This window comes from Salvelinus alpinus, chromosome 3 (assembly GCF_045679555.1).
Source record: "Salvelinus alpinus chromosome 3, SLU_Salpinus.1, whole genome shotgun sequence".
NCBI lineage: Eukaryota > Metazoa > Chordata > Actinopteri > Salmoniformes > Salmonidae > Salvelinus > Salvelinus alpinus.
In genome coordinates, this window is record NC_092088.1 from 60,126,222 (window position 1) to 60,153,743 (window position 27,522).

The window sequence follows — 27,522 nt, forward strand, 5'->3', positions numbered from 1 at the left end:
TGTTTTATTCAAGGGCCTAAAGCTTTCCTTGTTTTGATGATTTTCTTAATATTATGGAAAGTGGTTGTACATTCTGGTTTGGCTGAATTTGATTTGCTTGTAATATTACTGTATAGGCCTACACGAGACTACTGTAATGCAAGTGTAAAATAGTAATGCAAGAATCACACTAGGCCTAGACATAACCACTCCCATTTCTCAGTCAAGCAGCACTTTTAACCTTGCACCTTTTTATAAATGTCTATATGGTGAAAAATACAAAAGTCTTGGCACAGACAGGCTGTCTGAAAAGCCAGAATTCAGGCAAATGACTTGGATGTGTTCCAGTGATGCAGCCATCCTTCACACCTCACTACAAGCAATGTTTTACTTTATGTAGGTTGCCCCATAGAAATCAGTGATATATTTGAGTGAATACTATATGATATCAGATGAAGGATAGCTTTTTACACTATTGATGAGATATGAAACCTTCATAGAGAGAGAGTAGTACATATGTGTTTACTGGCTGCAATAAGAGAAAACAATGTATCAGCAAACATATTTTTTATAGTGAAATAGTATATCTTTACAAAAATAAGCACTTAATTCCATGTCACTTCTCAGCTGTGTGTTAGAATAGCATGCACAGAGATTCACTTATTTTAAACAATGTCATAGGCAAAATGTTTATATTTAAATATATTATTTTTATATATTTCAATTTGAGGGGCAACGTACTATTTTATTCGTCACCCTTAATTCCCTTCACCCCACCCCCTATACAAAAAAGTATATTTAAAGTGCTTTTTAGACCTGGTGAAAGTCAGTCAGTATATACACATGACAAGGACTGACCAGGTGAAAGCTATGATCCCTTGTTGATGTCACTTGTTAAATCCACTTCAATCAGTGTAGATGAAGGGGAGGGAACAGGTTAAAGAAGGATTTTTAAGCCTTGAGACAATTGAGACATGGATTGTGTATGTATGCCATTCAGAGGGTGAATGGGCAAGACAAAATATTGAATTGCCTTTGAACAGGGTATTGTAGTCGGTGCCAGGCACACCGGTTTGTGTTAAGAACTGCAACGCTGCTGGGTTTTTCCACGCTCAAGAGTTTCCCATGTGAATCAGGAATGGTCCACCACCCAAAGGCATTGGAGTCAACATGGGACAGGATCGACACCTTGTAGAGTCCATGCCCCGTCGAATTGAGGTTGTTCTGAGGCCAAAAGGGGGGGGGGGGGCAATTCAATATTAGGAAGGTGTTCCTAATGTTTGGTGTACTCAGTGTATATTAAATGCATTATCAGCTAATTGTTATTATGAATGATCAAGCTGTTGATGGTAAAGCCACGGTGGAAGGCTACTCATGATGAAGTGGATTAGGGGTGGCCCAGTGTCAGTGTCGACACCCCAGCTTCCTCCACATTAAAAACCCCTCTCTTGAACGAGTCAACAAACTCTCTGATATCATAGGGGTCATCTCCTCTCCTCTCCTTGTTAAAACTCAGCACTTTGAGCAGCCTTCTTCTACACTGACTCCATTCAGATGATATGTTATAGAGCCTCATGCCCTCCTTGTAGTGGTTGACAGCGGTCCTCTCAGAGCCCAGGTGGTAGAGATGGACGTCACCATACATGCGGTGCCAGGCCTGGCGGTTGGAGGGCTTCAGATCTGACCGGGACCACAGCTCCTGGAACTTCTCCATGGCCTTAGTGGTGTCCTTCAGCTCTGAGTACCTCACAGCCAGCTCCACCTGGGGGAGAGGAGGAGATTGTCTTGTTTGGGTATTATTACCATAACTCAGTGATAAAGAAAGTATTTGAATATCACCTGGGTCAGAGTCGAGAGGAGAATGGATGTGGTAAATCAGTGATAATAGTGTATGCCCCCAACCAATTGTGTATTTATGAATTTTTTTTGCGTTGTTTGTAAAAAAAAAAAAAATTAAAACGTATTTTGTACATAATGTTGCCACTACCGTCTCTTATGACCAAAAATAACTTCTGGGCATCAGGACTGCGATTACTCACCACGGACTAGCAGAATCCTTTTTTTCATTTAACGAGTCTGACGAGCCCGACGCGAACAAGATACTGCTTTCTTGGGAACAGGCACAGATCCCCTTGATTTGCGTGAAGAGGAGGCGGAGAAAAAGGGTCCGGAGGGCGGGCTGCCTTCTGAGAATTCGTAGGCGATCGAATAAACCCCCACTTCCTTCCATTCTGCTAGCAAACGTGCAATCTTTCGAAAATAAAATAGATGACCTACACGGAAGATTAAACTACTAACGGGACATTCAAAACTGTAATATCGTATGCTTCACGGAGTTGTGGCTGTACGACGACACTATCAACATACAGCTGGCTAGTTATACGCTGCACCGGCAGGATAGAACAGAAGTGTCTGGTAAGACAAGGGGCGGTGGACTATATTTTTGTAAATAACAGCTGGTGCACGATATCTAAGGAGGTCTCGAGCTATTGCTCGCCTGAGGTAGAGTATCTCATGATAAACTGTAGACCACACAATCTACCTAGAGAGTTTTCATCTGTATTTTTTTTCGTAGCTGTTAAAATACCACCACAGTCGGAGGCTGGCACCAAGACAGCATTGAATGAGCTGTATTCCGCCATAAGCAAACAAGAAAACGCTCACCAATAGGCGGCGCTCCAAGTAGCCGGGGACTTTAATGCAGGGAAACTTAAATCCGTTTGACCAAATTTCTATCAGCATGTGAAATGTGCAACCAGAGGGAAAAAACTCTGAACCACCTTTACTCCACACACAGAGATGCACACAAACCTCTTCCTCGCCCTCCATTTGGCAAATCTGACCATAATTCTATCCTCTGGATTCCTGCTTAAATGGGGGGAAGCACAAGTGATTAGATCAATAAAAAAGTGGTCAGATGAAGCAGATGGTAAGCTACAGGACTGTTTTGCTAGCACAGACTGGAATATGTTCTGGGATTCCTCCGATGACATTGAGGAGTACACCACATCAGTCACTGGCTTCATCAATAAGTGCCTCGATGACGTTGTCCCCACAGTGACCGTATGTACACACCCCAACCAGAAGCCATGGATTACAGGCAACATCCGCACTGAACTAAAGGCTAGAGCTGCCACTTTCAAGGAGCGGGACTCTAACCCGGAAGCTTATAAGAAATCCCGCTATGCCCTCCGACAAACCATAAACAGGCAAAGCGTCAATACAGGACTAAGATCGAATTGTACTAGACTGGCTCTGACGCTCGTCGGATGTGGCAGGGCTTGCAAACCATTACAGACTACAAAACGTAAGCACAGCCGAGAGCTGCCCAGTGACACATGCCTACCAGACGAGCTAAACTACTTCTATGCTCGCTTCGAGGAAAATAACACTGGAACACGCATGAGAGCACCAGCTGTTTCGGAAGACTGTGTGATCACGCTCTTCGCAGCCGATGTGAGTAAGACCTTTAAACAGGTCAACATTCGCAAGGCCGCAGGGCCAGACGGATTACCTGGACGTGTACTGTGAGCATGCGCTGACCAACTGGCAAGTGTCTACACTGACATTTTTCATCTCTCCCTGTCCGAGTCTGTAATACCAACATGTTTTAAGCAGACCACCAGAGTGCCTGTGCCCAAGAACACTAGGGTAACCTGCCTAAATGACTACCGACCCATAGCACTCATGTCTGTAGCCATGAAGTGCTTTGAAAGGCGTGTCATGGCTCACATCAACACCATTATCTTAGAAACCCTAGACCCACTCCAATTTGCATACCGCTCAACAGATCCACAGATGATGCAATCTCTATTGCACTCCACATTGCCATTTCACACCTGTACAAAAGGAACACCTATGTGAGAATGCTATTCATTGACTACAGCTCAGCGTTCAACACCATAGTGCCCTCAAAGCTCATCACTAAGCTAAGGACCCCGGGACTAAACACCTCCTTCTGCAACTGGATCCTGGACTTCCTGACTGGCCGCCCCCAGGTGGTAAGGGTAGGTAACAACATATCCGCCATGCTGATCCTTAACACAGGGGACCCTCAGTGGTGCGTGCTCAGTCCCCTCCTGTACTCCCTGTCTACTCATGACTGCACAACCAGGCATGACTCCAACACCATCATTAAGTTTGCCGATGACACAACAGTGGTAGGCCTGATCACCGAAAACAATGAGACAGCCTATAGGGAGGAGGTCAGAGACCTGGCCGTGTGGTGCCAGGACAACAACCTCTCCCTCAACATGATCAAGACAAAGGAGATGATTGTGGACTACAGGAAAAAAGATGACTGAGCACGCCCCCATTCTCATCGACGGGGATGCAGTGCAGCAGGTTGAGAGCTTCAAGTTCCTTGATGTCCACATCACCAACAAACTAACATGGTCCAAACACATCAAGACAGTGGTGAAGAGAGCACGACAAAACCTACTCCCCCTCAGGAGACTGAAAAGATTTGGCATGGGTCCTCAGATCCTCAAAAGGTTTTACAGCTGCACCATTGAGAGCATCCTGACTGGTTGCATCACTGCCTGGTATGGCAACTGCTCGGCCTCCGACTGCAAGGCACTACAGGGGGCAGTGCGAACGGCCCAGTACATCACTGGGGCTAAGCTTCCTGCCATCCAGAACCTCTATACCAGGCAGTGTCAGAGGAAGGCCCTAAAAATTGTCAAAGACTCCAGCCACCCTAATCATAGACTGTTCTCTCTGCTACCGCACAGCAAGCGGTACCGGAGTGCCAAGTCTAGGTCCAAGAGGCTTCTAAACAGCTTCTACCCCCAAGCCATAAGACTCCTGAACACCTAATCAAATGGCTACCCAGACTATTTGTATTGCCCCTCCCCCTTTTACAGCGCTGCTAATCTCTGTTGTTATCATCTATGCATAGTCACTTTAGTAACTCTACCTACATGTACACATTACCTCAAATAATCGATTTCTCCGCACATTGACTCTGTACCATTACCCCCTTGTATATAGTCTCACTATTGTTATTTTACTGCTGCTCTTTAATTACTTGTTACTTAAAAAAAAAAATCTTATGCGTATTTTTTTAAACTGCATTGTTGGTTAGGGGCTCGTGAGTAAGCATTTCACTGTAATACCTGTTGTATTCGACGCATGTGACTAATTTGATTTGATGTAGCTTCCCTGTCCTGCGTGTGTTTATCACTGTGTGTGTGTGCATGCATGTATCTCTAACCTGAGGGTAGATGTGTGTGGGATTGAGGCGTGCCCCCTCCTCCAGATGGAACACACAGCGTTTGAGCAGTGTTTGGTCGTGGGGGTCTCCGCTCTGTTTAGCCCTCCAGCGGTAGTTGTTGGCTATCTCATGGTGCAGGCGGGAAGAGTTTGGCGCCCTCTGCAGCATCCTATGCAGCACTGCCAGGGCTTCATCATAACTCTGCTCCTTTTTCATGAACCTCCCCACCTCAAATCAAATCAAATGTTATTAGTCACATGCATTGAATGCAACGGGTGTAGACCTTACAGTGAAATGCTTACTTACAAGCCCCTAACCAACAATGCAGTTTAAAAAATATGAATAAGAAATTAAAGGAACAAGTAATTAAAGAGCAGCAGTAAAATAACGATAGCGAGACTTTATAAAGGGCATACCGGTACAGAGTCAATGTGCGGCGGCACCGGTTAGTCGAGGTAATTGAGGTAATATGTACATGTAGGTAGTAATTAAAGTGACTATGCATAGATAATAACAGAGAGTAGCAGCGGCCTAAAAGAAGGGGTGGGGAAGTGGGCAATACAAATAGTCTGGGTAGCCATTTGATGAGATGTTCAGGAGTCTTATGGCTAGGGGGTAGAAGCTGTTTAGAAGCCTCTTGGACCTAGACTTGGCACTCCGGTACCGCGTGCAGTGTGGTAGCAGAGAGAACAGTCTATGACTAGGGTGGCTGGAGTTTGACAATTTTTTGGGCCTTCCTGTGACACTGCCTAGTACAGAGGTCCTGGATGGCAGGAAGCAATGATCCCAGTGATGTACTGAGCCGTATGCACTACCCGCTGTTTTGCCCTGAGGTCGGAAGCCGAGCAGTTGCCACACCAGGCAGTGATGCAACCAGTCAGGATGCGCTCGATGGTGTTCAGAAAGCACAAAATAGGAGAAACCCATTTTAAATGGAGTGAAACAGGAGGCATAACACTTTGTGCATGCCCTACTAATACACACGACCCTGGATAGTCATATACAGACAGAAACTGTTCCTTTTAAATCCAAAATACCTATAGATCCAACACATCACAGAATTATGTGACCTAATCTTAGAGTATTAAAATGCTTTTTAGCCTAAACATCTCTCCCCACCTGTAGTACCACACTGAGGTCGTAGGGTGCCAGACTCAGAGCCTTCCTCATGTAGCCCCAGGCCTCTGCATTCCTCCGGTTCTTGTAGCACTTCAGGCCCAGGTAGACCCTGGTCATGGCGCTGTCTGGGTTGAGCTCCAGGACATAATTCAGCTGTTTAACAGCAAGGGAATCCTCATAGGAGAGCCTCTGGTCCTCCCTAGTCACCAGGCCCTCCTGGCGGAACAGAGAGAAGGCAAAACCCGAGTTCCACTCCTTATCTTCAGGCTCCATCTGCAGAGCCAACTGAAAGCACTCCTTCGCTCTAAGGAGAGGAGAAGGGAAGAAAAGAGACAGGATGAGTGAGGGGAGGAGGGGAGGGTAGATGAGGAAAAAGGACTGAAAGGAGAGGAGGTGTTATTGATTTCCAAAAGTGAAATCAGACTAAACAGTACATAAAGCCAACAGTCATCAGTCAGCCTTTTATTACAATATACATAATAAATAATTAATCTAGATACCTTGTGTAGTGGTGCTTTGAGAACTTGAGGAGGGACCAGGCCTTCTCACTGTGGACCTCTCTGGGCACAAGCAGGACAGAGGTTGAGGCTGTGGCACTGGCCTGCAGTACAGAGGTGGATGCTGTGGCAGAGGCCTTGTGTAACTCCTCCAGCTTCTGAATATACCCGTCTGCTCTTATGTCATCTCCAATGTGATGGCAGACCCAGGCCAGGTTTCCATACGTCACTACACACAGCCTCTCGCCATGAGCGTTTTCCCTCTCTGCCTTCTCTAAGCATTCCAGTGCTCTCTTATCTTCACCTTTCAGGTGTTTAATATAAGCCAGCAGGTTTAAACTGTGTCTTTTCAGATTGCCTTCAAAGCCCTCCTGAACTACTTCCAGGGTTTCACGTAGTTTTATCTCCAGGAGGTTGAGGTCAGCCTGTTCCTTGTTTAGCTCCCAGGTGAAGTGACATTGCAGTTTCTTTAGGTTATTTTCAAGGGTGTTCTCACTGTCACTGAGAATGATTTTTAGAAAATGTAAACAACAGTAATTTAGCTGGTTTTATATCAATATCAAATCATTTATGGGTAACAATTAAGTACCTAGCTGTAATAGATTTCCATTAAAATGGGCAACTAAAACCTTTTATGCAAAAAAATCAAAAAATCAAAAATTCTCAAGTAATAATTTTGCTAGGACTGTCTGGGAGAGGTCTGAGTGGGGAGGGGGAATCTGAAAACTAGATGTTATTGGCAGAGAGGTTTGGAACTCTTGTTCTAATTGGTCTATCACCAAATTTAGAGCATGGTGATGTCATCATGGAAAGCCGAAACTCCCGCCATTGCGAACCTTCTAATTAGAAGGTACTGTATAGATTGTATTTTTCTACCAGCCACTATCAGGAAATAACACTGATCAAATGTTTTCACACTTTTACAGTTTTTGTTTCATCAGCTGTTGTACAATATGAAATAAAACACAATAAAAAGTACATTTTGACTGCACTGGGCCTTTAAAGTTCATAGCAAATAAATGTATTACACAATGAGAAGAAAGCATTTTCAATATAGCAAATTATGCATAAATGCCACTCAAAATTATTTCCTCAAATAGTGATGATAATGCACTAAAGAATGAAAAGTTTGCTTACCAAGGGGTAATTTTCTAACATATCATATTAAAAAATACTAAAATGAAATTGTAACAAAAAAATAATTACTTCAAACCCCCCCATTGCTTACCTCATAATTCAATTCAGGACTTGTTTTTTCAAATGCCAGCTGTCCCTGTTCAGATGAAGTGTGTTGACTGATAGTGACTGTGTCTTTTATTGCTCTCAGTTAAGTTTCAGTTTCTATTACAGGGATCACAGTAAAATGAAAGTTTATGGCAGCCAATGTTAACCACACCCATATCTTGAAATAGAATCTACAATGCATTTGGAAAGTATTCAGACACCTTAACTTTTCCCACATTGTTACCTTAGTCTTATTATAAAATTGATTAAATCGTTTTTTTATCTCTTCAATCTACACTCACTACCTTATAATGATAAGAAAAACAGGTTTTTAGAAATGTTAGCACATTTATGACGTTACAAGCTTGGCACACCTGTATGTGGGGAGTTTCTCACATTCTTCTCCGCAGATCCTCTCAAGCTCTGTCAGATTGGATGGGGAGCGTTGCTGCACAACTATTTTCTGGTCTTTCCAAAGATGTTCGATCAGGTTCCAGTCTGGGTCTGGCTGGGCCACTCAAGGACATTCAGAGACGTCTGTCATGAAGCCACTCCTTTATTGTCTTGGCTGTGTTCTTAGGGTCGTTGTCCTGTTGGAAGGTGAACCTTCGCCCTAGTCTGAGGCCCAGAGCGCTCTAGAGCAGGTTTTAATCAAGGAGCTCTCTGTACTTTGCTCCATTAATCTTTGCCTCGATCCTGACTAGTCTCCCAGTCCCTGCCGCTGAAAAACATCCACACAACATGATGCTGCCACTATCATGCTTCACCGTAGGGATGGTGCCAGGTTTACTCCAGACATGACGCTTGGAATTCAGGCCAAAGAGTTCAATCTTGGTTTAATCAGACCAGAGAATCTTGTTTCTCATGGTCTGAGAGTCTTTAGGTGCCTTTTGGCAAACTCCAAGTGGCCTTTTACTGAGGAGTGGCTTCCATTTGGCCACGCTACCATAAAGGCCTGATTGGTGGAGTGCTGCAGAGATGGTTGCCCTTCTGGAAGGTTCTCCCATCGCCACAGAGGAACTCTAGAACTCTGTCAGAGTGACCATTGGGTTCATGGTCACCTCCCTGACCAAGACCCTTCTCCCCTAATGGCTCAGTTTGGCCGGGTGGCCAGCTCTAGGAAGATTCTGGGTGGTTCCAAACTGTTTCCATTTAAGAATGATGGAGGCCACTGCGTTCTTGGGGACCTTCAATGCTGAAGACATTTTCTGGTACCCTTCCCCAGATCTGTGCCTCGACACAATCCTGTCTCTGAGCTCTATGGACAATTCCTTCAACCTCATAGCTTGGTTTTTGCTCTGATATACACTGTCAACTGTGAGACCTTATATAGACGGGTGTCTGCCTTTCCAAATCATGTCCAATCAATTGAATTTACCACAGGTGGACTCCAATCAAGTTGTGGAAACATCTCAAGGATGATCAATGGAAACAGGATGCACCTGACCTCAATTTTGTGTCTCATAGCAAAGGGTCTGATTACTTATGTAAATAAGGTATATCTGTTTTTTTATTGCTAATACATTTTGCAAATATTTCAAAAAACCTGTTTTGCCTTGTCATTATGGGGTATTGTGTGTAGACTGCTGGGGATATTTATTTTGTAACAGTATTTTTATTGGAATTTCACAATTTTGACACATTAAGAGATACAAAGCAACAAAAAAACAGCAAACACTTACACACACATGCATACATATATACATACACACACACACACATATATATATATACACAGTTGAAGTCGGAAGTTTACATACACTTAGGTTGGAGTCATTAAAACTCGTTTTTCAACCACTCGACAAATTTCTTGTTAACAATCTATGGTTTTGGCAAGTCGGTTAGGACATCTACTTTGTGCATGACACAAGTAATTTTTCCAACAATTGTTTACAGACAGATTATTTCACTTATAATTCACTGTATCACAATTCCAGTGGGTCAGAAGTATACATACACTAAGGTGACTGTGCCTTTAAACAGCTTGGAAAATTCCAGAAAATGATGTCATGGCTTTAGAAGCTTCTGATAGGCTAATTCACATAACTTGAGTCAATTGGAGGTGTACCTGTGGATGTATTTCAATGTCTACCTTCAAACTCAGTGCCTCTTTGCTTGACATCATGGGAAAATCAAAATAAATCAGCCAAGACCTCAGAAAAAAATTGTTTGACCGCCACAAGTCTGGTTCATCCTTGGGAGCAATTTCCAAACGCTTGAAGGTGCCATGTTCATCTGTACAAACAATAGTACGCAAGTATAAACACCATGGGACCACGCAGCCGTCATACCTCTCAGGAAGGAGACGCATTCTGTCACCTAGAGATGAACGTACTTTGGTGCGAAAAGTGCGATCAATCCCCGAACAACAGCAAAGGACCTTGTGAAGATGCTGGAGGAAACAGGTACAAAAGTAACTATATCCACAGTAAAACGAGTCCTATATCGACATAACCTGAAAGGCCGCTCAGCAAGGAAGAAGCCACTGCTCCAAAACCGCCATAAAAAAGCCAGACTATGGTTTGCAACTGCACATGGGTACAAAGATCGTACTTTTTGGAGAAATGTCCTCTGGTCTGATGAAACAAAAGTAGAACTGTTTGGCCATAATGACCATCGTTATGTTTGGAAGAAAAAGAGGGAGGCTTGCAAGCCGAAGAACACCATCTCAACCTTGAAGCACAGGTGTGGCAGCATCATGTTGTGGGGGTGCTTTGCTGCAGGAGGGACTGGTGCACTTCACAAAATAGATGGCATCATGAGGCAGGGAAAATTATGTGGATATATTGAAGCAACATCTCAAGACATCAGTCAGGAAGTTACAGCTTGGTCGCAAAAGGGTCTTCCAAATGGACAATGACCCCAAGCATACTTCCAAAGTTGTGGCAAAATGGCTTAAGGACAACAAAGTCAAGGTATTGGAGTGTCCATCACAGAGCCCTGACCTCAATCCTATAGAAAATGTGTGGGTAGAACTGAAAAAGCATGTACGAGCAAGGAGGCCTACAAACCTGACTCAGTTACACCAGCTCTGTCAGCAGGAATGGGCCAAAATTCACCCAACTTATTGTGGGAAGCTTGTGGAAGGCTACCCAAAACGTTTGACCCAAGTTAAGCAATTTAAAGGCAATGCTACCAAATTGTAATTGAGTGTATGTAAACTTCTGACCCACTGGGAATGTGATGAAAGAAATAAAAGCTGAAATAAATCATTCTCTCTATTTTTCTGACATTTCACATTCTTAAAGTAAAGTGGTGATCCTAACTGATCTAAGACTGATCTGATCATGGACTTTTAAACCTGGCCCTCAGCTACTCTCAGCCCATTCCACCTAGCATGTATCTCCGTCAACCACCCTCTTATGATTTCCATGTGTCAATAGTCACCACATTAACATTAGTCTATTCTCACAGCCGCTGAGGGCCTAGCAAGCGAGTCTACACTGATATTATAATGAGGGACAGTTCACTCAAAATTCCAAATTAGTGTTAGAACGTTGAAAATATTGCCACAAAGGAATGTCTTCCAAATATTATACTATACTATTATTAAATGTTTTCAGGAACAAGCTTGTTTTATCATTACATACCAATTTCAATGGTTTTGCTGGTATTGATCAGTTTGGCCAGATTTTCTATCAGTTGTGCTTGTTCACTAGCAACCAGCATGACGCTCCATGGGTCCACAAGGGTTTTCTGAAACATATAGGAAGGACATTGAAGTTATTTCACTGAGAAAATGTTTGAAAAAATACCAAAAAGTATTTTTTCTATGACATAATCTAACCAAATGTTCATACCCAAGACTGCTGACTGCTGATTATTAGCTTCTCTGCAGTGATTGCATGGTACTAGGCTGACCTCCAGTGGTTATAGTAGCCTATGTAACTCTCACGATGCTATAGTAAACCATCCCTGCCTTTGATCCCCACCGTAAATAGCCTGGTTCTCCCCAGTCCAATCTTACTAGTCTATCTTTAACCCAAGCTTCATGTCCACATCCCGGTTCAACCCTAACCCTAACCCTCAACCACAACCCTAACCCTAACCCTGGCTCTAACTCAGCCCAGTCTTACCAGTCTGAGTTTGGTCAGGACAGGATGTTCTCTCAGTGAGTTATTCACCACATACTGCAGCACAGGGTTGATCTTTCCTTGACTGTGGCTCTTACCTGGATGGGCAGACCTTATTCCTGTCCCAGACCAACAAAACAACCGGTACAACAACATTGTTTTTGCATTGTAACCCATCTAAAGGTCATTTTGATTGTCACCCCTAAAGCCATGTTTGGAACATTGCGTACAGTGAGTTCAGGATTTAGCAAGTTAACCTTTGTCTAAAATGCATTACTGTCAACATCAGGATAAGAAATCTGTGCTTAAGGATGTTAAAAAGCAGCTTGTGACTTTCTTGGAATGTAAGGAAAAAACAGAATAGTGTGGGCTTTACCAGTCAAAAACAGCTGATATGCCAGCTCAGCCAATGAGACCTGCATGCACTTGGATATTTGAACTCCGAGTTCCACATGGGGGCAGGCTGCCCGGCTGCACCTACTGCCAGGCAGACTTGTAAACCAAGTTTTGTGGAGGCTCTGCTTTGACATGCTTTCTTGTTGGCTAGCCAGCTAACTTAGTTAGCTGTGATTGCTCGCATGCTAGCTAACTGCTTCTTAACAGCCAACTCTTACAAACCACAAAAATTGACTGGTGAGATAGTTTTTGTATAGGCTTTGTCCTTTTTGCTAACACCATCTATGGATTGCTTGGCTAGCTAGCTAGCTATCCACTAGGCACACACTGGTTGAATCAACGTTGTTTCAATGAAATTACGTTGAACCAACATGGAATAGACGTTAAATTAATGTCTGTGCCCAGTGGATATGCTTGTGTGAAGTGTGCACTCCTGAGCCTTTCTCCCGAAGTCTCCTTCTCCCCACCGGAGAATAAAATAAAATAAAAATAACTGCCTTTCATTTGCATAATATGGTTTTAAACAAATCCCAGAAGGGCCTGTCTCGCCCAAAGAATGTGAGGTCACATCACAAGAAAATCACAACCATTTTTTAAACAGTTTCAAAAACAAGTTTGAGATGGGTTTCACTGAGTGGTTTTATGAGTCAACAACATTATTTGGGTATGTTAATGTGAGCTTTTAAAATTTCAATTTTCATTGAACAGTTACTTTAAAATATGATTCCAACATGACAAGCTATTCTACTAGCAACAGATTCAAATATTGTTGCATCTCATACACACATCTTAGATTATTTGAGAGCTATAAATCAGAAGTTTACTGTACTTCTAAACAATCAATTATTATATCAGTTTGGTAAGAACTACATCATTCTATAGCTAGATATTTACCTGTTAGTGCAAGAACAAGCCCAATGCAGAAATACAGTGCCTTCGGAAAGTATTCAGACCTCTTGACTTTTTCCACATTTTGGTAGGTTAGCCTTATTCTAAAATTGATTAAATTGTTTTTTCCCCCCCTTATCAATTTACACACAATAGCCCATAATGACAATCTATACTACGCAACACATATTTTCTGTAGATGTCATTATGTGTTAGGAGATATCTGCAGGCCTCAATCCCAAGTGAATGGGAAAGATTAGCACCATCAAATTACAGCTAATGTTACAGCGTACTGTACTTTGCATAATCTTTTGAAACAACTTGTTTTCTATTTAGCCGGTTAAGAGATCCCACCCCAATAGAATAGTTTTGGTATTCAAGTCAGTCACACAGTTTGGCTGCTGCCTGTCCGTGTGTTTCCTTTAACTCGCTCACAACTAGGCCTGCTGCTGAAATTGTGTCATGAAGAAACAACACTAGTTTAACTTTTCATTTCAGCTTCTCATAGTTTTGTGATGGGGGGAGAGAGACAGGCTTGTTTAAAACAGATTTTGGAGGATGTGAGTGGGAAGGGAGTTCTCCAAGGACAGCATGCTTCCTCTGTCAATTCCCTAATTAGGGATGCAAACAAAACCTCCTTGCCCACAAGTACACATCAATTAAATGAGCCATGACTTGAGCTGTCTTTGGGGGGGGAAAACTTGCCCGAAATCTCTGAGTGGTGACGGGTAAAGGAAGGGAAAGGTAAGGGATGTCTTGGAGTGAGCTTGCAGCTCTGCTCAGCTCATCTCAGTTCTTCCCAGTGAAAATTACATGCTTTGTTGTTTCCCACATCCTCTCTCTGGTTCCCCCGCTGCTCCAGGCCTATGCTTATGTGACGCTAATTGTTCCTGCTACATGTGCCAAGTACCTACTGGTCCCTGGCACATTTTACAGACACAAGCGGGTCCCTCAGCTGCTCTTTGTGTCTGTTTAAGGAACGTGGAGATGTGTTGCCATCTGCAGCGGGCTTCCCCGCTCCTTGCTCCTCTTCCTCCTCACCAGTGATGTAGTGGTAAGAGTAAGGTGGGACTTGTTCAATTGTTTTAATATGAAACAAAATAATTCAGGAGGATCCTGTTTTCATGTCTTTTGAAGAAGGTAGTGAATACAGTGCAGGAAAAATGTACATATGCATGAAGGCACAATGCGTAGTAGGAGGGTATAGGCCTAGTTTGTGGTAGGGTAGGCCCAAACTGAATCCCAGAACTTTTGAGATTGATGTTCATGATTCCTTAAAGGCCCAGTGCAGTCAAAAACATGATTTTGCTGTGTTTTATATACATTTCCACACTATGACGTTGGAATAATACTGTGAAACTGAAAATGATGAGAATGCTCTTTTAGTGTGAGAGCTGTTTTCATGGGACTTAGTTGTATCCTGCCTGGTGACATTTTTGGTTTCCCCCTCCACTCAGACCACTCCAAGACAGTCCTATCAAAATGATTGCTTGAGAAGTTGCTCTTTGCTAAGAAACTATTGTTGTTTATTTTTTCCATGTTGATAGAAACAATCACAGTAAAATACTTAATTGTTACAGTGCTTAGGCTACAGTGCCAGGGGTATTCAACTGTTACTGTACGAGGTCCGGAGCCTGCTGGTTTTCTGTTCTACCTGATAATGAATTACACACACCTGGTGTCCCAGGTGTAAATTAGTCCCTGATTAGAGGGTAACAATTAAAACATGCAGTGGAAGTGGCTTTGAGGTCCAGAGTTGAGTTTGGATACACTATCAGCATTATACTAATCCCACTGTAGGCCTATATGTCTCTTTATAGGAACTGTAGTGTAATACCAGCATTTCACCAGAAAGTGGCAATATTGTCTAGCAAATCTGCAGTCCTAGTCCTGTCTAATAATGGGAAGAGGGCAGATTACAACTGCTGTTTTGCATAATCAGGAAACTTGTCTTGTTTTATGGGCCTTGATGAATTCAGTGACATCACCAGTTCAAGTATTGACATGCTTGTAATGCCAGACTTGTATTATGGGATGTCTGTGATGTATTGCTTAGTTACCGAAGTAAGTTTAGCGTTTAACAGACCTACATTCTCTCACCAGTCAGAAAGGTCTGCATGCATGAATGCTAAGTGATGTTAATCGTAGCGGAGCAGAACGTCAAGACAATTGACAGACATTTTCTTTTCCTTTTTCTGATGGGGGTTTCAATTGACATCTTTAGATTTGGCCTCCATTTGACAGCTGATGTCTCCTAACATGACAGGGTTGCTTCAAGATTCCTCTACAGTCTACACCAAACACTATAGAAGACAGGCTGGCTGACGTTGATTTGCTCCAACTAACTTGGTGACTGTGTCTGCGCCGGACCTGGGCTGAGGCCTGTGGTTATTTGGAGCCCACAAAATTCAATTGGAGAGCAATAAGGGTACATAAGGTGCACACCACAGGAGGTTGGTGGCACCTTAATTGGGAAGGACGGGCTCGTGGTAATGACTGGAGTGGAATCAGTGGAATGGTATCAAGTACATCAAGCACATGGTTTCCAGGTGTTTGATGCCATTCCATTTACTCTGTTCTGGCCATTATTATGAGCCGTTGTCCCCTCAGCAGGCTCCTGTGCTGCACATACACACACAGACACACTCACAAAGGACCTCTGTTTTGCATCTAGGTCACTCCTCAAGAGTTAGCTGAATTTAGATTGAAATGTAATAAAATAACTTCAAAAACATTCATTTTCAATCATGGAAAATCTGGAAAAAAGCTTGCTCTAGGAAAAATTGTGTTGAGGGAAAATGTAGAGGGATTTACCAGTTCAATTTACAGCACTATCATCCCTCTTTTCTATCTCTAAACCCATTGGAACGTAGGGAATCTGCCACCGCATAAAACCAGGTTTGAGTGGCAGGTGGGGTTGTTTGACTTTTAAATCACTGAGGCATCTTTTCTATTACCTGGCATGTAAATAAATACCGATTTCAATTACCATGGAGTCACGCGACGAGGTGACAGTCCTCAGAAACATCCAACGGTGTGCTGGGGGGCACTGGAGGCCCTGTGAAACCTCAGGTATGAGCGAGAGGCGCTGAGGTGCTGACACCTTGAGCAAGGAACCCAGGAAGACAAAATGTCATTTCTTCAGAAACAATTAGCGGTTGAGTCTCTCGGATTTGAAGGCAGCAACTCTCGCGGCTGTCTATTCTAACCCCCTGGCTGACTGGCAGTGCCATCGGTGTGTGCGTACGTGATTGTGTGTGGTGTGGTGTGTGTCAGAGTCTGTCAGTCACACTTGGAGTTTCTACAAGGTAGAGATATATCTACTATTTCTGGAGATGCTGACAGTTGTCTGAATATTAGGTGACGCAGGAATATCTCATAATAATAACTATTGTTTTTTTAGGGGAAGTTAACATATTCTCCCTCTGCCAGTTTGCAAGTCCGCAAATCTTTTGTACGGCATGTGATATGTCAATACTCATATTATGAATATATAAAGTAACTCAAATTGCCCCTCCCATTGCCCCTCCCATCCTCTCCAGTCAGACTATTTCTCTCTCCCACATTGGAACTGCTAATGATAATGTTATAAATCAGATCAATTTGCCATGGCCATTGAACCCTCTTAATTGACTCGATTATAAGGTCTCTCAGAGAGATGGACCCTCTGGACTGACTGAAGGGATGGAGAGAGAGATGGAGGGGACAGAGACAGAGTGAGAAAGATGGAGGGAAAGTTTCTCCAGGCTGCTCATCATGGAGGAAGAGGGACACGGGATATGATTATTAGGAGCCCTGAGTATGTGGGATAGGGGTGTGTCAACCCTCAGAGTGGGTTGTATAGGAGTGGAGATAGGGGGACATATAGGGTAGCTGGAGGGTGTGTGTGTGTGTGTGTGTGTGTGTGTGTGTGTGTGTGTGTGTGTGTGTGTGTGTGTGTGTGTGTGTGTGTGTGTGTGTGTGTGTGTGTGTGTGTGTGTGTGTGTGTGTGTGTGTGTGTGTGTGTGTGTGTGTGTGTGTGGATATCAGAGTGTCCAGTGTAATAGAGCAAGACACACAGCACATCTGAAGTTAATCCAATCATGGTGCGACGCCACAGTTTCATCTGAACCAAGACACACAGCCGTAAGGTCAAGAGCAGCTCGTATTAGCACCATGATGTCAGGAACAAGTGGTGGAGATAATTGACTTTTAACATATTTTAAAAGGAGAGGGAGAGAGGAGAGAAAGGGATATAGAGGGAAGAGAGATAGCTAGAGAGAAATCAAGAAAGAGGGTGTGAGAAAGTGAAAGAAAGAGAAAAAGAGGGACAGAGAGGAGGCCTTAAGCGAGCCCAGCCAAGCAGATGTTGCTATTCAGACCCTTTTGTTTCACACAGAGATCACTGTATTAACTCCTGGAAGAGGCCAATAGCTCTCAGGAGCAACGTGTGGCTGTATCCTTCCATTGTTTTGATCTCAGGCTGGGCTATGTTCAGTAAAGGAGGGAGTGGTGACATGATTTGTTTGCAGCATAGAGATCCTGTTGATTCCTCCCAGCCAAGGGATGATGGAACTCAGAGAGAGAACACTGGTTGGATACCAAAGCAAAGTTTTGTACGATGTCAGAACCGCTATACTTCCAGACAATAAATGTAAACTTTAGATTATAATTTTTAGTTTACATTTCTGCCTTGATTTTTTAATTTATTTTTTAAATGCCTTGTAAGTGGAGGCAGGAGAGATGCCTTTGGAGAGGCTGAAAGGCTGTGAGGTTGATCATCCCACTGTTGGAGAGCAATCAGGGTGCATAAGGTGCACACCACAGGAGGTTGGTGGCACCTTAATTGGGAAGGACGGGCTTGTGGTAATGACCGGAGTGGAATCAGTGGAATGGTATCAAGTACATCAAGCACATGATGAATGTTGGGAATATAGTAGACAAGGCAGTGGCTTTGGATGGACAGTTGGAAAGCTTACTGGGGAGGGGTTGGCCCTTCTGTGGTGATGGGGGATGTTCTTCCTTGGTTACTACCGGCTCCTGTTGTTGATTTAATCTTGGTGGAAAAATTAAAGATAGGTCATAGGTTAGTGATAGGGAAACTGGTTGACAATTACATTGGTAGAAGCTTTTATGCATTTTTACCACTTTTCACAGATGGCTCCAAGGACCCAGATAGTGGTGCACAGGAGCAGGTGTTTACATTCCTGAATTTGATGTGCAGATATGTAAAAGACTAACAGATTAACTGTCTGTATACTCTGTTGAAATGTTGGCAATAGTAGTTGCCGTCCAGTGGGTGGAGGATGTTCAACCTGTCAGAATTGTATTATGTTCAGATTCTCTGTCTGTATTGAGTCGTTTATCCTCTAGCAAATCTAATAGGAGTGATCTACTATTGGAAGCCTTAACGCTATTATGGAGAATTGAGGTAGACTGGGTGTAGTAGTGAGATTCTGCTGGAACCCAGCTCTCTCGGGCGTGGAAGGGAATTAAATTGTAGAGCCAAAAGGTCTTTAAAACAAGATATAATTTGTATTCATGCTCCACTGGGTAGAGTTGAGGCCAAATGTAAGATCAGAGCCATTTTGATAGATGTGTGGCAGAAGAGATGGGACTCTAAGCAAAGGGCCGGCATTTATAGGCCCTCCAAAGAAAGGTCGGTGGACCAAGATTCAAAGGTCAGATTAGGAAGGAAGAGGTGGTGTTTGCTCGGTTGAGCTTAGTACATTGTACATTGAACTCATCATTACATCTGGTTGGCAAGCATGTGAATGGTTTGTGTCTGGAGTGTACGGTCGATGAAACGATGGAGCATGTGTTGAGAGGGAAAGATTGAAGTGTAGGGTCATTGAGGTTGGACAGGGTTGGGGGTGTTGGAAGGAATTTTGGGGGATGGGGAGGATCTTTTAGAAGCTAATAGGGCTCTTTTTTATTTTCTCTTTTTATTTTCTTAGTAGTAGAGTTAGGTAGGAGGATTTAGATATATGTTTTTACATATACTGAACAAAAATATAAACGCAACATGCAAAAATTTCTACGATTTGACTAAGTTACAGTTCATATAAGGAAATCAGTCAATTGAAATGAATTCATTTGGCCTTAATCTATAGATTGCCACATGACTGGGCAGGGGCGCAGCCATGTGTGGGCCTGCGAGGACATAGGCCCACCCACTTCGTAGCCAGGTCCACCTACTGGGGATCCAGGCCCAGCCAATCAGAATGAGTTTTCCTGCAAAAAAAGGGCTTTATTACATACATAAATACTCCTCAGTTTCATCAGCTGTCCAGGTGGCTGGTCTCAGAATATCCCACTGGTGAAGAAGCCGCATGTGGAGCTCCTGGGCTGGCGTGGTTACACGTGGTCTGCGGTTGTGAGGCCGTTTGGACGTACTGCCAAATTCTCTAAAACGATGTTGGAAGCGACTTATGGTAAAGAAATTAACATGACATTTTCTGGCAACAGCTCTGATGAACATTCCTGCATTCAGCATGCCAGATGCACGCTCCCTCAAAACTTGAGACATCTGTGACATTGTGTTGTGTGACAAAACTGCACATTTTGGAGTGGCCTTTTATTGTCCCCAGCACAAGGTGCACCTGTGTAATAATCATGCTGTTTAATCAGCTTCTTGAAATGCCATACCTGTCAGGTGGATGGATTATCTTGGCAAAGGAGAAATTCTCACTAACAGGGATGTAAACAAATTTGGTCACAAAAGGTTTGCGTTACAGCCTTATTCTAAAATGGATTAAAAAAATTAATTCTCATCACACAATACCCCATAATGACAAAGCCAAAACAGTTTTTTATCATTTTTTGCAAATGTATTACAAATAAAAATCTGAAATACCTTATTTACATAAGTATTCAGACCCTTTGCTATGAGACTCGAAAATGAGCTCCTGTGTATCCTGTTTCCATTGATCATACTTGAGATGTTTCTACAACTTAATTGGCATCCACCTGTGGTAAATTCAATTGATTGGACATTTGGAAAGGCACAGACCTGTCTATATAAGCTCCCACAGTTGACAATGCATGTCAGAGCAAAAACCAAGCCATGCGGTCAAAGGAATTGTCCGTAGAGCTCCGAGACAGGATTGTGTCGAGGCACAAATCTGGGGAAGGGTACCAAAAGATTTCTGCAGCATTGAAGGTCCCCAAGAACACAGTCGTCTCCATCATTCTTAAATGGAAGAAGTTTGGAACCACCATGTCTCATCCTAGAGCTGGCTGCCCGGCCAAACTGAGCAATTGGGGGAGAAAGGCCTTGGTCAGGGAGGTGACCAAGAACCCGATGGTCACTCTGACAGAGCTCCAGAGTTCCTCTGTGGAGATAGGAGAACCATCCAGAAGGACAACCATCTCTGCAGCACTCCACCAATCAGGCCTTTATGGTAGAGTGGCCAGACGGAAGCCACTCCTCACTGAAAGGCACATGACAACTTGGAGTTTGCCAAAAGGCACCTAAAGACTCTCAGACCATGAGAAACAAGATTCTCAAGTCTGATGAAACCAAGATTGAACTCTTTGGCCTGAATGCCAAGCGTCATGTCTGGAGGAAACCTGGCACCATCCCTACGGTGAAGCATGGTGGTGGCAGCATCATGTTGTGGGGATGTTTTCAGCAGCAGGGACTGGGAGACTAGTCAGGATCGAGGCAAAGTTGAACGGAGCAAAGTACAGAGAGATCCTTGATGAAAACCTACCCCAGAACACTCAGGACCTCAGACTGGGGGCGAAGGTTCACCTTCCAACAGGACAATGACCCTAAGCACACAGCAAAGACAATGCAGGAGTGGCTTCGGGACAAGTCTCTGAATGTCCTTGAGTGACCCAGCCAGAGCCCGGACTTGAACCCGATCAAACATCTCTGGAGAGAACTGAAAACAGCTTGGCAGCGACGCTCCCCATCCAACCTGACAGAGTTTGAGAGGATCTGCAGAGAAGAATGGGAGAAACTCCCCAAATACAGGTGTGCCAAGCTTGTAATATCATACCCAAGAATACTTGAGGCTGTAATCACTGCCAAAGGTGCTTCAACAAAGAACTGAGTAAAGTTTCTTAATACTTATGTCAATGGGATATTTAATTTTTAGATTTTTAATAAATTAGCAAACATTTCTAAAATCCTGTTTTTGCTTGGTCATTATTGGGTATTGTGTGTAAATTTATGATTAAAAAAACAATTTAATACATTTTAGAATAAGGCTGTAACATAACAAAATGTGGAAAAAGTCAAGGGGCACACTGAGTGTACAAAACATTAGAAACATGACATAGACTGACCAGGTGAAAGCTTTGATCACTTATTGATGTCACCTGTTAAATCCACTTCAATCAGTGTAGATGAAGGGGAGGAGACAGGTTTAAAGAATGATTTTTAAGCCTTGAGACAATTGTGACATGGATTGTGTATGTCAGCCATTCAGAGGGTGAATGGGCAATATCAACATATTTAAGTGCCTTTGAATGGTGTATGGTAGCAGGTGCCAGGCGCACCAGTTTGAGTGTGTCGAGAATTGCAACGCTGCTGGGATTTTAATGCTTAACAGTTTCCCGTGTGTATCAATAATTGTCCACCACCCAAAGGGCATCCAGCCAATTTGTCACAACTGTGGGAAGTATTGGAGTCAACAAGAGCCAACGTCCCTGTGGAACGCTTTCGAGACCTTGTAGTCCATGCCCCGACATATTGAGGCTGTTCTGAGGCCAAAAGGGAGTGCAACTCAATATTAGGAAGGTGTTCCTAATTATTTGTTATATTTAATTGCACTCGCTTTTACCCTCAGAACAGCCTCAATTCGTCAGGTCAAGTTGGCTGGATGTTCTTTGGCTGGTGGACAATTCTTGATACAAACGGGAAACGGTTGAGCATGAAAAACCCAACACACTCAAACCAGTGCGCCTGGCACCTACTACCATATCCCATTCAAAAGCACTTAAGTCTTCTATTTGCCCATTCACCCTCTGAATGGCACACATACACAATCCATGTCTCAATTGTTTCAAGGCTTAAAAATCCTTAACCTGTCTTCTCCCCTTCACTTATACCCTATACCCTGTCATAATTTGTTGTCATGCCAAACAACACCAACCGCAGAATTAGAATAGCCATTCTATTTCTATGATTACAACAGTACACCCAAGTGTTTTTCATCTATATCGCAAATCAAATTGCAAATTGCAATCGGATTCCACGCCTCAAGATTGCTTCGATCACGTGGACTGGGATATGTTCCGGGTAGCCTCAGATACTATCATTGACGTATATGCTGACTCGGTGAGTGAGTTTATAAGGATGTGTATAGGAGATGTTGTACCCACTGTGACTATTAAAACCTTCCCTAACCAGAAACCGTGGATTGATGGCAACATTTGTGCTAAACTGAAAGCACGTACCCTCTCATTTAATCATGGCTAGGCAACTGGAAATATTGCTGAATACAAACAGAGTAGCTATTCCCTCCGCAAGGCAATCAAACAATCTAAGCGTCAGTATAGAGACAAAGTACAGTTGCAATTCAACAACTCAGACACGAGACGTATGTTGCAGGGTCTACAGTCAATCACTGATTACAAAAAGAAAACCAATCCCGTCACGTAAACCGACATCTTGCTCCCAGACAAACTAAACAACTTCTTTGCTCGCTTTGAGGACAATACAGTGCTACTGACGCGGCCCGCTACCAAAGACTACGGGCTCTCCTCCTCCGTGGCCGACGTGAGTAAAACATTTCAACGTGTTAACCCTCGCAAGGCTGCCAGCCTTGTTTACGGAAGTATTCAATCAATCCCTATCCCAGTCTGCTGTCCCCACATGCTTCAAGATGGCCACCATTGTTCCTGTTCCCAAGAAAGCTAAGGTAACTGAACTAAATGACTATCGCCCCGTGGCACTCACTTCTGTCATCATGAAGTGCTTTGAGAGACAAGTCAAGGATCATATCACCTCCACCCTACCTGTCACTCTAGACCCACTTCAATTTGCTTACCGCCCCAATAGGTCCACAGACGATGCAATCGCCATCACACTGCACACTGCCCTATCCCATCTGGACAAGAGGAATACCTATGTAAGAATGCTGTTCATTGACTACAGCTCAGCATTCAACACCATAGTACCCTCCAAACTCATCATTAAGCTTGAGACCCTGGGTCTCGACCCCGCCCTGTGCAACTGGGTCCTGGACCTCCTGACGGACCGCCCCCTAGGTGGTGAAGGTAGGAAACAACATCTCCACTCCACTGATCCTCACAAGGTTGCATTCTCAGCCCCCTCCTGTACTCCCTGTTCACCCACGACTGTGTGGCCATGCACGTCTCCAACTAAATCATCAAGTTTGCAGACAACACAACAGTGGTAGGCTTGATTACCAACAACGACAAGACAGCCTACAGGGAGGAGAGGGCACTCGCAGTGTGGTGTCAGGAAAATAACCTCTCACTCAATGTCAGCAAAACAAAAGAGATGATCGTGGACTTCAGGAAACAGCAAAGGGAGCAGCCCCCTATCCACATCTACGGGACAACAGTGGAGAAGGTGGAAAGTTCCTTGGTGTACACCGACAAACTGAAATGGTCCACGCCCACCGACAGTGTGGTGAAGAAGGCGCAACAGCGCCTCTTCAACCTCAGGCGGCTGAAAAATGTGGCGTGTCACCGAAAACCATCACTAACTTTTACTGGTGCACAATTGAGAGCATCCTTTCAGGCTGTATCACCGCCTGGTACGGCAACTGCACTGCCCACAACCGCAAGGCTCTCCAAAGGGTGGTGCGGTCTGCACAACGCATCACCGGGGGCAAACTACCTGCCCTCCATGACACCTACAACACCCGATGTCACAGGAAGGCAAAAAGGATCATCAAGGACAACAACCACCCGAGCCACTGCCTGTTCACCCCGCTTCCATCCAGAAGGCGAGGTCAGTACAGGTGCATCAAAGCTTGGACAGAGAGATTGAAAAACAGCTTCTGTCGCAAGGCCATCAGACTGTTAAACAGTCACCACTAGCACAGAGAGGCGGCTGCCTACCTACAGACTTGATATCTTTGGCCACTTTAATAAATAGAACACTACTCATTTTAATAATGCCACTTTTAGGATGTTTACATATCTCACATTACCCATCTCATATGTATTTGTATATACTGTATTCTGTATCTTCACCATCGATTCTTTACTATCTATTGCATCTTAGCCACTCTGTCACTGCTCATCCATATATTTTATACTTATACGTATATTCTTATCCCATTCCTTTACTAGATTGTGTGTAGTAGGTTTAGTTGTGGAATTGTTGATATTACCTGTTAGATACTGCTGCACTGTCGGAACTAGAAGCATAAGCATTTCACTACACTCGCAATAACATCTGCTAACCATGTGTATGTGACCAATACAATTTTATTTTATTTGAATATTTTGTAGAAATATTGCAATTAGACCTTTTTCCAATATCGTGCAGCCCTACTAACAACCTGGTAATTGTAACAGTAGACTGTATGCAAACTGGTGGCAGAGAAAGAAAGGAAAAGGGATATCTTCTTCTGGAGATGTGCTTCAAAAGTAAGTAGGATTCATATAGGCCCAATGTAGGCTATAACATGTATTTTTCTTGTGCTCCTACATTTTATGTGGTGCTCCTGACTTTAGAGCCCTGAGCCAAGGGATGATGACAGATCTGCTCATGATAACAATAATTTTGTATAGCATATTAGATCTAGATGGGTGTGTTGTGCTTTAAATATGTTATTTGAACTCTTCATTTGTCTCAGGTGTTAGTCAAGGTATTGCCATCATGCAAAAGTTTACCCAACAGATCAAATAATATTTAGCTAACATTGTACAGACGTCTGGGGGATGTCTATACCATGCTCTGTCCCCTGTGTGTCATGCAAACTGCCCCACTGTGTATTCTGCCGCAGCTACTGAGATAGAAACAAACCAGGTGAATCCAACTGTTCCTCTACAGGATGAACTATGTGCTACAGTATTATAACATTGTTGGAGGGGGGTGAGGGGCGGGGGGGAGACGTGCGGCATTTTATATTGTTTATCTTACACTAAAACTAATAGGCCTCATATAATACTTGGAGATGCTGCCTACCAGAGTGGTGTGCTTTTCACAAAACATATCAAATAAAAATGTTGATGCTCACACAGGCGCTTAAGCTCCAGTGCTCCACACATGAGCGGATGTAACATTTTAAAGGACTATTTACTCTCTTCATTTCCTGGGTGTATCTGCGAGGCAGAGGGAGCGGCGGGGCTCTTTGTATGAGAACAGGGCCGGGGCTAATGTTCCATGAAGACCATAGTGAATTCATATTGATGAGAAAGCAGCCTCTGAGGCCAGGCGGCCATGACTTTTTCATAAGCCGCCAGGAACAAGAAGTCAGTCAGCTGACAGGTGTTAACGGCGCCATCACCGAACAGAACAGAGCCGTGGAGAAAAGATGGGACACGATGGAGAGAGAAAGAATGAGAGCGAGAGCAAGTAGAAGAGAGAGAGAGAGATAGCAGAGGGGAGAAGAGAGAATAGAGAGAAAGAAATAGACAGGGAGAGAGAGAAAAAGAACCAGAGAAAGAGGTTTCTCTTTTCAAAACGCTTTTCAGAACACAATCTGTTGTGCGCTACAGTGTGCGTTATAATGTGTGTGTTTGCTTACTGCACCCTGAATATAGCTGGAGAGGATTTCACGGCAGAAAGACTGTGCAAACACCAGAATGCATGTCAAATATGATGAGTCTTGATAGCTGTAAAACATATCCAAGGACTGCTCCTCACTTATTATCTGCAGCAACGAGAGCCCTGGAGCTACGTCTACTGCATCTTCCTCCCCTGCTTCTCTCCTCTCCGCTCTGCCTTCTCTGCTCACACGTCAGGGCCACAAGTCCCTCTCTGGAAAGCATTGATTATTTTGGCATGAGACAGGGAGGAGGCGAGGTGTGATTTCTTTTGTGTTGGCGCAGAAAAAATATCAGTAAAAATACATATTTTTTGCAAGTGGTGTGGTGTGCAGTCACAAGAAAAATAGGAGCACATCAGGGAGAAATAAAGTTGATGGATTTGATGTTGGTGTGCGTGTCTGTGTCTGCGTGTCTGCGTGTGTGTGTGTGTGTGTGTGTGTGTGTGTGTGTGTGTGTGTGTGTGTGTGTGTGTGTGTGTGTGTGTGTGTGTGTGCGTGCACACCCATGTGTGTGTGTGTATGTATGAAAGTGTGAGTGTGTGTGTTAGTCACAGCTCTCCTCAGACAGCCTAGCTGCATTTCTGCCAACCTGAGGCCATGGCTGGGCTCCTCCAGTCAACTTTACTGCCTTCATCTGGGCTGACGAATGGCTGGCTGCCTTATCAGCACCTCTCCCTGCAGGCCCCGGGGGCTCCCAGGAGCACAACACTGCCCGCAGCTTCCAGAGCTCCTACACATACACAAGCTGGAGAGAGAGGGAGGGATGAGGGGAGGGAGGGAGGGATGAGAGGAGGGAGGGAGGTTGAAATGTAGGGAAGGAGGGAGGGAGGGAGGGCGGTTGGAAGGAGGGAGGGAGGGTGGGTGGTTGGAAGGTAGGGAAGGAGGGAGGGAGGGAGGGAGGGTGGTTGGAAGGTAGGGAAGGAGGGAGGGAGGGAGGGAGAGGATACACTTAGAATTTTTTTTCCAAAAGGGTTCTTCGGCTGTCCCCATAGGAGAAGCCTTTTTGGTTCCAGGTAGAACCCTTTATGGTTCCAGGTAGAATTATTTTGGGTTCCATGTAGAACCCTCTGTGGAAAGGGTTCTACATGGAATTCAAAAGGGTTCTACCTGGAACTAAAAAGGGTTCTTCAAAGGGTTCTCCTATGGGGACAGCCAAAGAACCCTTTTAGGTACTTAATAGCACCTTTTTTCTAAGAGTGTAAAGGAGGGAGGGAGGGAGGGAGGGAGGGAGGGAGGGAGGGAGGGAGGGAGGGAGGGAGGGAGGGAGGGGAGATGATTGAAGGAGGAAGAAGGATGTATGAAAGTAGGGAGAGGAAGAGTTATCAAGGTAAGAAATGATATAGGTCTAAAGGTAGGTAAGAAAGGAGAGGTCAGAGTTATGAAGGGTGGGAATAAAGAAACGAGGAAGGAACAGTAGCCTGGGGAACAGATTGGAGCTAGCATAGGTACAG

At 43.9% G+C, this 27,522-nt stretch overlaps 1 protein-coding gene across 2 annotated transcripts; it reads right to left on the reverse strand.

Annotated features, from left to right (window-relative positions):
- Window positions 1-532: 532 nt before the first annotated feature.
- On the reverse strand, window positions 533-8,153 carry ifit8 (interferon-induced protein with tetratricopeptide repeats 8). 2 transcript variants are annotated; one of them, XM_071393533.1, is made up of 5 exons: window positions 8,039-8,153; window positions 6,814-7,311; window positions 6,314-6,617; window positions 5,195-5,422; window positions 533-1,741 (listed from the first exon to the last, which is right to left on the reverse strand). In XM_071393533.1, the coding sequence occupies exons 1-5, from the start codon at window positions 8,041-8,043 to the stop codon at window positions 1,367-1,369; spliced, it is 1,410 nt and encodes a 469-aa protein (XP_071249634.1). In that variant the 5' UTR covers window positions 8,044-8,153; the 3' UTR covers window positions 533-1,366. The 2 variants fall into 2 exon arrangements, with proteins under 2 accessions (XP_071249634.1, XP_071249635.1); XM_071393534.1 differs by lacking the exon at window positions 5,195-5,422.
- Between the last annotated feature and the right edge of the window lie 19,369 nt (window positions 8,154-27,522).

Excerpts from the sequence above, each read along its gene's own strand:
- ifit8 (XM_071393533.1), bottom strand. Across the intron at positions 6,618-6,813 it reads TCAAAGCACCACTACACAAG|AGCGAAGGAGTGCTTTCAGT; the intron begins GTATCTAGATTA and ends TCCTCTCCTTAG. Across the intron at positions 5,423-6,313 it reads ACCTCAGTGTGGTACTACAG|GTGGGGAGGTTCATGAAAAA; the intron begins GTGGGGAGAGAT and ends ATTTGATTTGAG.